The 16,788-nt window shown below is 41.9% G+C and overlaps 1 protein-coding gene across 1 annotated transcript in view; it reads right to left on the bottom strand.

The window, feature by feature from the left end:
- The window catches only part of LOC128695894 (uncharacterized), a 451,682-nt gene extending 439,399 nt beyond the window's left edge, over window positions 1-12,283 (bottom strand). Inside the window, exons 1-2 of the mRNA XM_070092812.1 lie at window positions 12,216-12,283; window positions 11,367-11,636 (exon numbers count right to left, since the gene is read on the bottom strand). Of these exons, the coding sequence (XP_069948913.1) occupies window positions 11,367-11,636; window positions 12,216-12,283 (338 nt within the window). The remainder of the gene's footprint in view (window positions 1-11,366; window positions 11,637-12,215) is intronic.
- Between the last annotated feature and the right edge of the window lie 4,505 nt (window positions 12,284-16,788).

The raw sequence follows: 16,788 nt of genomic DNA on the forward strand, positions 1-16,788 counted from the left end.
CACCCGGAAGTGGGCGTGCACACTTCAGAACACCCGGAAGTGGACGCGCACGCTTCAGAACACCCGGAAGTGGATGCGCACGCTTCAGAACACCCGGAAGTGGGCGTGCACACTTCAGAACACCCGGAAGTGGGCGTGCACACTTCAGAACACCCGGAAGTGGGCGTGCACACTTCAGAACACCCAAAGTGGATGCGCATACATCACAACACCCAGAAGTGGGCGCGCACACTTCAGAACACCCGGAAGTGGACGCACACACTTCAGAACACCCGGAAGTGGGCGTGCACACTTCAGAACACCCGGAAGTGGGCGTACACACTTCAGAACACCCGGAAGTGGGCGTGCACACTTCAGAACACCCGGAAGTGGACGCGCACGCTTCAGAACACCCGGAAGTGGATGCGCACGCTTCAGAACACCCGGAAGTGGGCGTGCACACTTCAGAACACCCGGAAGTGGGCGTGCACACTTCAGAACACCCGGAAGTGGGCGTGCACACTTCAGAACACCCGAAGTGGACGCGCACACTTCAGAACACCCGGAAGTGGGCGTGCACACTTCAGAACACCCGGAAGTGGGCGTGCACACTTCAGAACACCCGGAAGTGGGCGTGCACACTTCAGAACACCCGGAAGTGGGCGTGCACACTTCAGAACACCCGGAAGTGGGCGTGCACACTTCAGAACACCCGGAAGTGGGCGTGCACACTGTAGTACACGCAAAAGAAAAGACGCTAGCCTAAGGCAGCAACTGCAGAAGTGTCTGAGTCTAGGCTAGTCAACAACCACCAGTTACCACTAACTCTAAAAATTAAAAAAGTGAACAAATATATCAAATGACGTAGGAATGAACCAGGATATATTATTATTATTAGTTACTATTGTTGTCATTATTATAGTTACTATTGTTATTATAGTTACTGTTATTAATTTAGTTACTGTTATTATTATTATTATTATTAATACGCTGTAAACTATGTGGGTGATACAGGTTGGGAAGATATACTAAGTAGGTAGTTAACAGGTTGAAGTATATAATACCTTCGATATACCTGTGAAAAGCTTCGAGAGTCCTTCTACCTTTGCAGCCCGGCTCGTCTATTGAGTGTTGAACTACGCTGTTGCTGTTGGCGGGCTTGCCTGGTGGATCTAGAACTTGCTGGAGGTATTGAGCCAATTACCTCTTTGAAAAACTTCTACATGTGTTCCGGCAATATTTCTGATATATGCTGGTGGCAGGTTGAATAGTCTTGGTCCACGCATGTTGGCACGGTGTTCTCTTATTGTGCCCATGGCGTCCCTGCTTTTCAATGGGTCTATTTTTATACTTCCTCTGTGTTTGTGTGTGTGTGTACGTACTCACCTATTTGTGGCTGCAGGGGTTGAGTCACAGCTCCTGTGTGTGTGTGTGTGTGTGTGTACGTACTCACCTATTTGTGGCTGCAGGGGTTGAGTCACAGCTCCTGTGTGTGTGTGTGTGTGTGTGTGTGTGTGTGTGTGTGTGTGTGTGTGTGTGTGTGTGTGTGTGGTGTGTGTGTGTGTGTGTGTGTGTGTGTGTGACTGCGCACGATCGCACCGCAGCATCTTTGCTACATCTGAATGAATCAGACTAACACAAACCTAATTATTTAATTCTAACTTCTAGGTGAACATTGTCGGTTCTGTGAACCATTCATCTACAATACAGGTGATGGGAGACGGTGCCATTCACCTGACCTTTCCTGGGAGTCCAGCCGGGAACTTTACCTTCCAAGTTTTGCAGCTTGGAAGGTGAACTTGAGCGAAAGACAGAAGTCACAGCCAGAAGCCTTGAAAATGGTATACAATATCGACAAGTTGAAGATTAAGACACATGTGCAACAGTTGGATATCTTTATTGATGACACGTTTCGCCTACACAGTAGGCTTCTTCAAATACAATGGGAGAAGTGGTAATGAAATGAAGATGATGTAATCAGTCCATCAAGCTTGGAGAAAAAGTATTTGAGGTGGTCAGTCCCTCAGCCTGGCTGAGGGACTGACCACCTCTAGCGTTAAGACTCTTCCAGTGCTAGTGTAAGACTCGTCAGTGCTAGCCTAAGACTCTTCCAGTGCTAGTGTAAGACTAGCCAGTGCTAGCCTAAGACTCTCCCAGTTAGTGTAAGACTCGCCAATCCTAGACTAAGACTCTCCCACTGCTAGTGTAAGTCTCGCCACTGCTAGCCTAAGACTCCCACTGCTAGTGTAAGACTCGCCACTGCTAGTGTAAGACTCGCCACTGCTATGGCAACAAACCCCTCATTACAAAACTGGTTGACACCATGCACTAAGTGCTGTTATGAGAGCATGACAGGCGCCACTGTGAAGCAATAATCATACTCAGCATAGTTTGAGAGCGCTACTTTGGTCGTTGGTGGTAAATGAAACACTCAGAGTATTGGCTAGTTTCACCTGCATCTTGTTAAGTGCAGTTCATGCAACATTCTGGATACAGCAGCATACAGCCCAGAGTACTGTAGAAGGTACACGACACTGGAGGAACACTACAGCAGGCCTACGTGCCTTGAAATAGCCTACTGCCCCATTAAGCAGGCCTACTAGCCTGAAGAACTTCATATTTACCACTCCAATTATTGCAATTATTATTATTATTATTATTACTACTACTACTTATTAACACGCCAGCCGTCTCCCACCAAGGGAGGGTGACCAGAAAAAGTAGAAACACTTTCATGAAGTTTTTCTTCTTTTAACATGTAGTAATTTATACAGCTGAAGAGGTTATTATTATTATTATTATTATTATTATTATTATTATTATTATTATTATTATTATTATTATTATTATTGAAAGCAAGTGCTAAACTCCTATGGATCATACAACTCCGCACTATTTTCACCTCTTGAGCAACTCTGCATCTCAACCTTGCACTTGCTGGTGGTGGTGGAGGTGTTGCTGGTGTTGCTGCTGGTGGTGGTGGTGGTGGTGGTTGTGGTGCTGCTGCTAGTTTTGGTGGTGGTGGTGCTGCTGGTGGTGGTGAACCGCTGCCTCAGCGCTGCAGAGACATAGCGGTGCCAGCCTCAACTCTCTCACCCCTACGCAACATGATATCTTGCTCGTAACTTTGCCACTGCGCCCCCCCCTCCTTGCAACATGGTCTTATCGCCTAACTTGCCATCTGTTCTTGTTCACCAGGCTCGCATACTTGACGAAGTGCGCAGCTGCGCCCTGTTGCAATTCTCCCAGACACAACCCAACTCCCAAACTGCCGCACCTCCACGAAATAGAATCCGAATTACGGCAGGTACATGAAGCGAAGGTGAGAATAGGAGAGTCTAGAGGTGAATAGAGACTCCAGGGCCTGGTAAATATATGAGACATGTCATTCAGGTTATGGAAAGACTCAGAAATGCTGCTGGGTCTGTCTGATCTAATGACTCAACAGACGAGGGACTTACATCCTACCTCGGCAAGTCTACATCAACAAGAAAGACGTCTCGTCAATACACAAGACACTGTCCTTATTATAAAAGTCACAAAGCACAATGTGTTCCATAAATGGTGGAAAAAGGCAGATGCGGAATACAAATGGCCGATCAGCAACAACTTACAAGAAGAGAATCAAATCACATACTAACAACCAATGTGAAACTTAAAGAGACGTCAAACAAAAACAAAAGAGTAGAAGGGAATCTATTATTACATTGAAAAGAAAGCTCTAAGTCTTTGTAAGCCTAAGAAGGACAGCATACTGATAAATGCAACTCCGAGAGAGAGAGAGAAGAGTGGACACACGGACACTGCAGGAAGTGTCAGACTACAGGGATACAGGAGGATAGCATAGCAATAATGATATAAAATGCTCACAAGAGGAAGAATCAGACAAATGTGAAACACCTGAGTATCTTCAATTGAAGATATCAAGATATCCACTCACATACACATGTAAGTGTGTTGTACAAATAAGTGCAACACCTGGGTATCTTCAACTGAGGATATCAAGATACCCACCCACCCACACACACACACACACACACACACACACACACACACACACACACACACACACACACACACACACACACACATATACACACGTGTGAATGTGTGCTGTACACGTATCTAATTTCTCGCGGGACGATATGTTAAGGAGGACGCTGAGTTACTGCAGGACACACACTAAGCATTGCTCCTCAAGCCGCCGCTGGACTGTCTCAATTACACGAGTCCAAAATTCCAGTCATTTAGCATGGTGGCGTTGTGAACTTTGCCGTGAGACGGGATACCAGAGGAATTGTATTATGTTCATGGGGAAGTCCTGAACCAATAGAGAGTTTGGGGAAGGGAAGGTGTTGAAGTGTGATTACTAAGAAGGTATAGTGGTACCTTGGTATTTGAACTTAACTGGTTCATAGGTGGTATTCGAACTGCGATGTGAGAAACAGTGTTTCTCAGGCTTTAATTATCAGCCTCACACACTGGAGATGTTGAACTGACTCTAACAAAAGTCTCTGAGAGTCTGGTCAGTGTCAGAGGTCACTTCAAAGCACTTCTGCAACAGGTCTTTCCTGTAAAGTTTTTTTACTACTGAAATGTAAACAAGCCGGCGTGTTCGAACTCTGACTCCGGTTCGTTCGAGGTTCGGTACTTTCGAACACGGAGGTTCCACTGTAGCTCAAATACCTTGGATCATGAGCCCTTTACCAGGGATATAGACCCACTAATTACGGTAACTAGTGACCTTTGCATTCCCGAGCCTTTGGTAACATGGCTTTACATTTGTCAGCCATATTGGACGTCACGCATATATATATATAGATATATATATATATATATATATATATATATATATATATATATATATATATATATATATATATATATATATATAAATAATACATGCAGTAAACTTGGAAGATCTTAAGAGTGTGTGATAAATCATGTTCTTGAAAACCGTTGAAGCAGCTTATTGTACAAACAATAATCGTCATGGACAGCGTCCTGACACAACTCTTTAACAGATGATGACCCGTTCAGTGGCTACGCAAGGGATGAAGATAATGTACAGAGATGAAAGACTGGGGGATAGTAGTAGATGGTGTCAAACTATATAAAGACTTATGAAAAAAGATACTACAGTGAAACTAGGAAATAAAACCTGAGCGTTTTTATGTGCTTACACACACACGTGTTTGTGTAAGCACATGATACCGCTCGGGTTTTATTTCCTGGTTTCACTGTAGTATTTTTTTATATTTGCAATCACACGTTTTATTGTAATTTCTTCCATAAAGAGTTAGAGATTATCATGTTCTAGGTAATAAGGTTAGAGCCACACACGTTAACAGTGGTTCTTGGAAGTACCAACAGTGTGGCTGCTGATGTGTAGCGGAAAAAACGAGAATTATCTGTACCCCTGCCTAATATTTCCTTATTATTTCTTGCGGATTGAATCGTGCACATTTTAAAGGTTTGACATTAATGTTTAAAATTACGTACAATGTTATGTGGCACCGTAAAGCAATGAGTCATTAATATGAATTAAGGAGCATTACGGCAGTAATATCACTTCGCAATAATATCGATTAACCTATCAGCAGAAGCCTAGCATAGCGTCACCTACTGAAGGTAACAAATCAGATGGTGAGGCCGTATTAGAAATATCACGACGCTCTCTAGCACCGTTCAGAGGCAACAAAACCAAAGTTGGAAACGAATGTAAAGCAATCTGTGACAGTGACGATGTAGATTTCCGAGCCTTGAACGCCAACATAAAACGTTTAAAAAAGATGGTTCACAAACTGACGTATGTATGTATCTCTCACCGTACATATGCTGAGACTTTAAGTCCTATCTTAGTGATGAAAAATTTATTGATTAGTGGTATACAAGTGTAATGTAAAATTAATGACTATCGGGAAGTCGATAGTCTTCAGACTGTACAGACGAACCAAACAACTATTCACTGGACGGGTCACTACTGTAGAAGCCTAATCTGGCCTATATATATGTCGTGCCGAATAGGCAGAACTTGCGATCTTGGCTTAAATAGCAACGCTCATCTTGCCATATAAAACAAGTGAAAATTTGTGTATGCAATAATTTCGCCAAAATCATTCTGAACCTAACGAAAAAAATATATTTCACTGTTTGTTTAGTATTAAATTATTGTAAACAAATTTAAAACATATTTAGTTGGGTTAGGCTAAAATAAATTGTTCTTGTTATAATAAGGTTAGGTAAGTTTTCTAAGATGCTTTTGGTGCAAAATTAAAAATTTTTTAAATTAACATTAATGAAAAAAATATATCTTTAAACGTATAAGAGAAAATTTTAGAAAGGACTTAATTTTAAACGAGTTCTTGCTAATTGACCAGTTTTACATATTCGGCACATATATATATATATATATATATATATATAATATATATATATATATATATATATATATATATATATATATATATATATATATATATATATATATATATATATTATATATATATATATATATATATATATATATATATATATATATATATATATATATATATATATATATATTTTTATTAACACACTGGCCGATTCCCACCAAGGCAGGGTGGCCCGAAAAAGAAAAACTTTCACCATCATTCACTCCATCACTGTCTTGCCAGAAGGGTGCTTTACACTACAGTTTTTAAACTGCAATATTAACACCCCTCCTTCAGAGTGCAGGCACTGTACTTCCCATCTCCAGGACTCAAGTCCGGCCTGCCGGTTTCCCTGAACCCCTTCATAAATGTTACTTTGCTCACACTCCAACAGCACGTCAAGTATTAAAAACCATTTGTCTCCATTTACTATCAAATACGCTCACGCATGCTTGCTGGAAGTCCAAGCCCCTCGCACACAAAACCTCCTTTACCCCCTCCCTCCAACCTTTCCTAGGCCGACCCCTACCCCGCCTTCCTTCCACTACAGATTTATACACTCGAAGTCATTCTGTTTTGTTTCATTCTCTCTACATGTCCGAACCACCTCAACAACCCTTCCTCAGCCCTCTGGTCAACAGTTTTGGCAATCCCGCACCTCCTCCTAACTTACAAACTACGAATTCTCTGCATTATATTCACACCACACATTGCCCTCAGACATGACATATCCACTGCCTCCAGCCTTCTCCTCGCTGCAACATTCATCACCCATGCTTCACACCCATATAAGAGCGTTGGTAAAACTATACTCTCATACATTCCCGTCTTTGCTTCCACGGACAAAGTTCTTTGTCTAAACAGACTTCTTAGTGCACCGCTCACCCTTTTTCACTCATCAATTCTATGATTCACCTTATCTTTCATAGCCCCATCTGCTGACACGTCCACTCCCAAATATCTGAATACATTCACCTCCTTTATACTCTCTCCCTCCAATCTGATATCCAATCTTTCGTTAGCTAAGCTTTTTATCCTCATAACCTTATTCTTTCCAATATTAACTTTTAATTTTCTTCTTTTACATACCCTAACATACATATATATATATATATATATATATATATATATATATATATATATATATATATATATATATATCTGTGTGTGTGTGTGTGTGTGTGTGTGTGTGTGTGTGTGTGTGTGTGTGTGTGTGTGTGTGTGTGTGTGTGTGTGTGTGTGTGCGCGCGCGCGCAATAATCACGAACAAGCGATACAAGATTCAAAACAACCACGGGAATAGTTGAATGATCTACGCCGTTCGTGTTGCAATGAACACATCATCAGGAGCTTGTAATATTGTAGAAATAGAGTAGGAAATCTAGGAAGGTCTGTTTATATATATATATATATATATATGAAGTAAAGGGTGTGATAAAAGAGAAAAAGGTAGCTTACGAGAGGTTTTTACAAAGCAGAAGTGTTATAAGAAGAGCAGAGTATATGGAGTGTAAAAGAAAGGTGAAGAGAGTGGTGAGAGAGTGCAAAAGGAGAGCAGATGAAAGAGTGGGAGAGGCACTGTCAAGAAATTTTAATGAAAACAAGAAAAAAATTTTGGAGTGAGTTAAACAAGTTAAGAAAGCCTAGGGAAAGTATGGATTTGTCCATTAAAAACAGAGTAGGGGAGTTAGTAGATGGGGAGAGGGAGGTATTAGGTAGATGGCGAGAATATTTTGAGGAACTTTTAAATGTTGAGGAAGAAAGGGAGGCGGTAATTTCATGCACTGGTCAGGGAGGTATACCATCTTTTAGGAGTGAAGAAGAGCAGAATGTAAGTGTGGGGAGGTACGTGAGGCATTACGTAGAATGAAAGGGGTTAAAGCAGCTGGAACTGATGGGATTATGAGAGAAATGTTAAAAGCAGGGGGGGGGGGATATAGTGTTGGAGTGGTTGGTACTTTTGTTTAATAAATGTATGAAAGAGGGGAAGGTACCTAGGGATTGGCAGAGATCATGTATAGTCCCTTTATATAAAGGGAAAGGGGACAAAAGAGATTGTAAAAATTATAGAGGAATAAGTTTACTGAGTATACCAGGAAAAGTATACGGTAGGGTTATGCTTGAAAGAATTAGAGGTAAGACAGAATGTAGAATTGCGGATGAGCAAGGAGATTTCAGAGTGGGTAGGGGATGTGTAGATCAAGTGTTTACATTGAAGCATATATGTGAACAGTATTTAGATAAAGGTAGGGAAGTTTTTATTGCATTTATGGATTTAGAAAAGGCATATAATAGAGTGGATAGAGGAGCAATGTGGCAGATGTTGCAAGTTTATGGAATAGGTGGTAAGTTACTAAATGCTGTAAAGAGCTTTTATGAGGATAGTGAGGCTCAGGTTAGGGTGTGTAGAAGAGAGGGAGAATACTTCCCGGTAAAAGTAGGTCTTAGACAGGGATGTGTAATGTCACCATGGTTGTTTAATATATTTATAGATAGGGTTGTAAAAGAAGTAAATGCTAGGGTGTTCGGGAGAGGGGTGGGATTAAATTATGGGGAATCAAATTCAAAATGGGAATTGACACAGTTACTTTTTGCTGATGATACTGTGCTTATGGGAGATTCTAAAGAAAAATTGCAAAGGTTAGTGGATGAGTTTGAGAATGTGTGTAAAGGTAGAAAGTTGAAAGTGAACATAGAAAAGAGTAAGGTGATGAGGGTATCAAATGATTTAGATAAAGAAAAATTGGATATCAAATTGGGGAGGAGGAGTATGGAAGAAGTGAATGTTTTCAGATACTTGGGAGTTGACGTGTCGGCGGATGGATTTATGAAGGATGAGGTTAATCATAGAATTGATGAGGGAAAAAAGGTGAGTGGTGCGTTGAGGTATATGTGGAGTCAAAAAACCGTTATCTATGGAGGCAAAGAAGGGAATGTATGAAAGTATAGTAGTACCAACACTCTTATATGGATGTGAAGCTTGGGTGGTAAATGCAGCAGCGAGGAGACGGTTGGAGGCAGTGGAGATGTCCTGTCTAAGGGCAATGTGTGGCGTAAATATTATGCAGAAAATTCGGAGTGTGGAAATTAGGAGAAGGTGTGGAGTTAATAAAAGCATTAGTCAGAGGGCAGAAGCGGGGTTGTTGAGGTGGTTTGGTCATTTAGAGAGAATGGATCAAAGTAGAATGACATGGAAAGCATATAAATCTATAGGGGAAGGAAAGAGGGGTAGGGGTCGTCCTCGAAAGGGTTGGAAAGAGGGGGTAAAGGAGGTTTTGTGGGCGAGGGGCTTGGACTTCCAGCAAGCGTGCATGAGCGTGTTAGATAGGAGTGAATGGAGACGAATGATACTTGGGACCTGACGATCTGTTGGAGTGTGATCAGGGTAATATTTAGTGAAGGGATTCAGGGAAACCGGTTATTTTCATATAGTCGGACTTGAGTCCTGGAAATGGGAAGTACAATGCCTGCACTTTAAAGGAGGGGTTTGGGATATTGGCAGTTTGGAGGGATATGTTGTGTATCTCTATACGTATATGCTTCTAGACTGTTGTATTCTGGGCACCTCTGCAAAAGCAGTGATAATGTGTGAGTGTGGTGAAAGTGTTGAATGATGATGAAAGTATTTTCTTTTTGGGGATTTTCTTTCTTTTTTGGGTCACCCTGCCTCGGTGGGAGACGGCCGACTTGTTGAAAAAAAAAAAAAAAAAAAAAAAAAAAATATATATATATATATATATATATATATATATATATATATATATATATATATATATGTCGTGCCGAATATGTAAAACTTGCGATCTTGGCTTAAATAGCAACGTTCATCTTGCCATATAAGACAAGCGAAAATTTGTGTATGCAATAATTTCACAAAAATCATCTTGAACCTAACAAAATAAATATATTTCACTGCGTTTCGTTTAGTATTAAATTATTGTAAACGTATTGAAAATATATTTAGTTGGGTTAGGCTAAAATAAATTTCACTTGTTATAATAAGGTTAGGTAAGTTTTCTAAGTTTCTTTTGGTGCAAAATTAAAAATTTTTACATTACCATTAATGAAAAAAATATATTTTTAAACCTATAAAAGAATATTTTGGAAAGGACTTAATTTTAAATGAGTTCTTGCTAATTGACCAGTTTTACATATTCGGCACGACACACACACACACACATATATATATATATATATATATATATATATATATATATATATATATATATATATATATATATATATATATATATATATATATATATATATATATATATATATATATATATACATATATATTCTAGGTAGTAGGTTGGTAAACAGCAACCGCCCAGGGACGTACTACCGTCCTGCCAAGTGAGTGTAAAACGAAAGCCTGTAATTGTTTTACATGATGGTAGGATTGCTGGTGTTTTTTGTCCGTCGCATAAACATGCAAGATTTCAGGTACGTCTTGCTACTTCTACTTACACTTAGGTTACACTACACATACATGTACAAGCATATATATACACACCCCTCTGGGTATTCTTCTATTTTCTTTCTAGTTCTTGTTCTTGTTTATTTCCTCGTATCTCCATGGGGAAGTGGAACAGAATTCTTCCTCCGTAAGCCATGCGTGTTGTAAGAGGCGACTAAAATGCCGGGAGCAAGGGGCTAGTAACCCCTTCTCCCGTATAAATTACTAAATTTAAGAGAAACTTTCGTTTTTCTTTTTGGGCCACCCTGCCATGGTGGGATACGGCCGGTGTGGTGAAAGAGATATATATATATATATATATATATATATATATATATATATATATATATATATATATATATATATATATATATGGTTGTCAGTATTGTTTGACTTTCAATATGGATAACTGGATACGGGTCAGTAACTCGTGACGTCACATGTACAAAATCAACACTGGCCTCTTACCGGGTTTGCTAATACTGAGGGAAATAATAGTGAGGTGATATTACCTGGTCTGGTGGTGGTGCGTCTTGAGCGAGACGTGGTGGAGGTGGTCATGCAGGTGGTCCTGATGGTCGTGCAGGTGGTCTTGTAGGTGGTCCTGGTGGTCATGCAGGTGGTCCTGGTGGTCGTGTAGGTGGTCCTGGTGGTCGTGTAGGTGATCCTGGTGGTCGTGGAGGTGGTCCTGGTGGTCGTGGAGGTGGTCTTGTTCGTCGTCATCGTTGTCGTCACTCTTGGCTTCATCTGTGGTGCCGTCGCTGCCGCCGCTGCCACCACGTCTGGCAGGGGAGAGAACACAACAGCCTCAACAACACACAATACACAACACAAAGGCACAATACTGTGACTGGAATAATACACAAATAACCAAGTCGGACCGAAACGTCGTCATGAGTTTCTGCCTCCTACGTGCGTGTTGTGTTCCATCACTAAACTTCAGACGCGAGAAACTTTATCAAGTACAGGAACAATACGTACTTTTTACAGGAATAATACGTACTTTTTACAGGAATAATACGTACTTTTTAGACACGTCTTAATAGGCTTGAACCTTCATCAAAGATGTTTATATTTCTCCCCTCAGATCATCCAATATTATTCCTACTTTACGGCTAAGACTGGTCACAGATCGGGTCGTGGGGGGCGTTGACCCCCGGAACACCTTCCAGGTATGCTCCAGGTACGTACAATAGTTTTTTTAAACACCTGTATTCGTAATAGAGGCCCAAAATACTCTGCAGCAGGGTTAAGCTCTATCTCTCAACCCCTCGTGACGTTCCTCTCACAAAGCCTAGTCTATCTCGTCTATTTCATCCTTCAAGCTGTATCTACCACAACGGTCCTTACTCAACACGAACCCGAGTTTCATGTACTTTTCCTGTTCTTGATATATTTCTTGTACGTGAAAATTATTAATAATAGACATTCTTATTTTGAAAAATATTTTGCTCGCATTATTACTCTGGATTATTATTATTATTATTATTATTATTATTATTATTATTATTATTATTAGTCATGAAATGGATCCAGGAAATAAAAATCACGGGAAAAAAGTCACAGAAAAAAAGCCAGAAATGGGTGACCCCGTGGCCTGGCTGGCAAAGCTCTCGCTTCACACAGGGAGGACCCGGGTTCAATTCCCGGCGGGGTAGGAACATTTCGACGTGTTTCCTTACACCTGTTCACCTAGCAGCAAGTAGGTACCTGGGTGTTAGTTGACTGGTGTGGGTGGCATCCTGGGGGACAAGATTGAAGACCACGATGATGCACTGACTTTCTTGGGTTATCCTGGGTGGCTAACCCTCCGGGGTTAAAAATCCCAGCGAAATCTTATCTTAAAAAAGTCACAGGGAAAAAAAAGTCACAGAAAGAGTCAACCTAACTTAATAAAACGTAAAAATTTTTCCTAGCCAAAATCGTGACTTATTGTCTGTGACTTTTTTTCCCGGAGACCCATGAAATGCGCCCAACCCGTACGAGCTATGAACCCAGGATAACCCAATGAAGCCAGTCAGGGGAGTCTACCTGGAGGTTATTCCGGGGATCAACGCTCCCGCGGCTCGGTCCACGACCAGGCCTCCCGGTGGATCAGGGCCTGATCAACCAGGCTGTTACTGCTGGCCGCACATAGTCCAACGTACGAACCACAGCCCGGCTGATCCGGCACTGATCCCCCAGGATGCAACCCACAGCAGTGGGTTGACACCCAGGCACCTACTTACTGCTAGGCGGACAGGGACAGCAGGAGTAAGGAAACGTGCCCAATCGTTTGCACCAGTCCCCTCTCCCTGCTGGGAACTAGGGTATCCTAGCACCCAGCAGCATCAGTAACACAACAGTATCTTCCGTTTCTCAGCACCTATAATTGTCCAGTACCCCATATATTGAGTGGGCAGCCGCCAGTACCCGATATATGAAGTAGGCGGCCGCCAGTACCCGATATACTGATTGGAGCTACCGCCAGTATCCGATATATTGAATGAGCGGCCACCACTACACGATGCACTGAGTGTGTGTCAAGATAAACACATCAAGGAAAGCAGAAATCAGAATGAGTGGGAGGAAATCAGGTTCGATTCAAGGAAGGGAAACTCCAATTTCCTGAATTAACAGACCTTAACCAACATCAAGGCAGTCCGAATAACGTAAAAAAAAAGTTTATTTTTAATACGTGAGATCTTGAGTGAGAAATATACATCATAAACGGAAGACTGAAGTGGTAATTGTTATAATAATAATAATAATAATAATAATAATAATAATAATAATAATTTTATTTCAGAATGATATAATATTTGTACAGAGATGGGTGACATTTACTTGTGCATGCAAAAAGCCCGTAGTTATGCTGTAAGACGAGGCTATGGGACGAGCCTGTGAAGAGACGAGGCTATGAGACTAAGACTGTGAGACGAGGCTATGAAACAAGGCTGTGAGACAAGGCTGTGTGAAGAGACTGTAAGACGAGGTTGTGAGAAGATACTGTGAGACGAGGCTATGAGACAAGGCTGTAAGAGAGATGAGGCCATGAGACAGGGCTGTGTGTGTGAAGGGATGGTGAAAACAATATACGCAACAATTATTAGGCAACACCAGACAAGTCTCTCTCTCTCTCTCTCTCTTGCTCCACCCCTGACCTAAATGACTTAGATTTTCCAGGCACCCAGTAATTGCACCTTTTCCCGTAGCCAAACACACACACACACACACACATTTAAATTACCACCACCTCCTGCCAACCTTCATCATATCTACATTTCTCTTCATCTAAAACCACAGCAAAGTAACACTTTTAGTTCCGTTCCTTCCTGCTTAAGAGAGCAGCGGCGGGACAAACTGTTACGAAATGTTCCAAACGCAGTTTTCCGGACATTTGCCTCGATTCAGCTAACTAGAGGCTGTTGTCAAGCTGCAGAGGAAAGTAATGGTGGTCCTCCGCTGCTGAATCCCTGGACCGTGAGTGGCTACGAATGAAGCCTTAATCAGCCAATCAGCGAGCCTCAACTGTCCGCCAAACCGGAATAACAACATTACGGAGGTAGTGGCCATCCAGGCTACGAAAATATTATTTTGTGTCCCACGTCTTCAAAGTGAACTTCTTCACAGACACACACACACACACACACACACACACACAGCTGAAAGTTGAAGACTCAGATGAATCACAGGGATGTTAGGAAGTATTTCTTCAGTCAGAGAGTAGTCAGGAAGTGGAATAGTCTGGGAAGCGATGTAGTGGAGGCAGGATCCATTCATAGCTTTAAGAACAGGTATGATAAAGCTCACGGTGCAGGGAAAGTGACCCAGTAGCGGCCAGTGAAGAGGCGGGGCCAGGAGCTATGAATCGACCCCTGCAACCACAACTAGGTGGGTACTGTGTACGTCAGGCCCACACTGGAGTACGCAGCACCAGTTTGGAACCCACACCGGGTCCAGCACGTCAAGAAATTAGAGAAAGTGCAAAGGTTTGTAACAAGGTTAGTTTCAGAGCAGAGGGGAATGTCCTATGAAGAAAGGTTAAAGGAAATCGGCCTGACGACACTGGAGGACAGGAGGGTTAGGGGTGACATGATAACGACATACAAAATACTGCGTGGAATAGACAAGGTGGACAGAGACAGGATGTTCCAAAGAGGGGACACAGAAACAAGGGGTCACAGTTGGAAGGTGAAGACTCAGATGAGTCAAAGGGATGTTAGGAAGTATTTCTTCAGTCAGAGAGTAGTCAGGAAGTGATGTAGCGGATGCAGGAAGCATACATAGCTTTAAGACGAGAGAGAGGACCTAGTAGAGTTCAGTGAAGAGGCGGGGCCAGGAGCTGAGTCTCGACCCCTGCAACCACAATTAGGTGAGTACACACAAATGTCAGAAAGTGGAACAATCTGAAGTGATGTAGTGGAGACAGGATCCATACACAGCTTTAAGAAGAGATATGAGAAAGTTCATGGAGCAGAGAGAGTTGACCTAGTAGCCACCAGGGAAGAGGCGGGGCCAGCAGCTGTGACTCGACACCTGAAACCACAAATAGGTGAGTACACACACACACGTGTACGCAAGGTCCATGCTCGAGTACGAAGCACCAGTCTGGAACCCTTACCTGGTCATGCGCATCAAGAAATTAGAGAAAGTGTAGATACAGGTCTGCAGCAAGACTAGTCCCTGAGCTATGGGGTATGTCCTACAAGGAGAGGTTAAAGGGAACTCAACCTGATGACACTGGAAGACAAGAGGGATAAGGAAGATATAATAACGACGTACAAAATACCGAGAGGAATTGACAAAGTGAACAGGGAGGAATGTTTCAGAGATGGAATGCAGGAACAAGAGGACACAACTGGAATTTGAAAACTCACATGAGTCATGGGAAAGTCAGGAAGTATTCTTCGGCCTTAGTGTTGTCAGGAAGTGGAACAATCTGGAGAGTGACAGGATCCATACACAGCTTTAAGAAGGCTCTTGGAGCCAGGAGAGAGTAGAACTAGTAGCGATGAGCGGAGAGGCAGGGCCAGGAGCTGCCTCGACCCCTACAACCAGAAATATGCGAGTACACACACACACACACACACACACACACACACACACTTTCTGATAAATTAGACACATGTGCAACTCTTGGGTATCTTTATTGAGGAAACGTTTCGCCACACAGTGGCTTCATCAGTCCATACAAAGGAGAATCTTGAAGAACAGGAGGAGAATGAGGTAATCAGTCCCTCAACCTTGAGTCTATGTGGTCAGTCCATCAATCTTGAATAGAATAGATTGATGAACTGACCACATCGACTCAAGGTTGAGGGACTGATTACCTCATTCTCCTCCTGTTCTTCAAGATTCTCCTACGTATGGACTGATGAAGCCACTGTGTGGCGAAACGTTTCCTCAATAAAGATACCCAAGAGTTGCACATGTGTCTAATTTATCAACATGTCGGTTCTCTGAACCATTCATCTACACACACTTTCTGTTAATGCTTTTCTATATGGCGGAAGCATAGCAAGAAATTTTAGAATCAAGGATGAGGATGTATATAAGAAGTAACTATGAAGGAGTGAGACATTCTAAGGTACAAGTGTAACGAGGCTTAATACAGAGACAAGCCACCCAACATACAATTCAACCCTCAAGTACAAAAGAGTGATAGACAATTTGTACCAAGCTATGAGCGAATACTTAAAAGAGGCTCTGACAGAGCTCGTGGAACAATCACGCGAGCATAAAAAAATGTACAGAATGAACCGAGTGCCTGAGAAAAGGAGGAAGCTAGCAGAGAAAGTCAGAAATTATGCTGGGTTAGAAGATGAAGAGTGAAGAATAATTTATAATGAACATAGAAGCTAAGACAAAGCTAGACACAAAGGCGCTTCCACAGCTACAAGGAATCAAGCGATAATGCAGAAAAGAAAGTGACAACAATTAAATAAAATGATA

Source organism: Cherax quadricarinatus, chromosome 41 (assembly GCF_038502225.1).
Source record: "Cherax quadricarinatus isolate ZL_2023a chromosome 41, ASM3850222v1, whole genome shotgun sequence".
NCBI classification, from domain to species: domain Eukaryota; kingdom Metazoa; phylum Arthropoda; class Malacostraca; order Decapoda; family Parastacidae; genus Cherax; species Cherax quadricarinatus.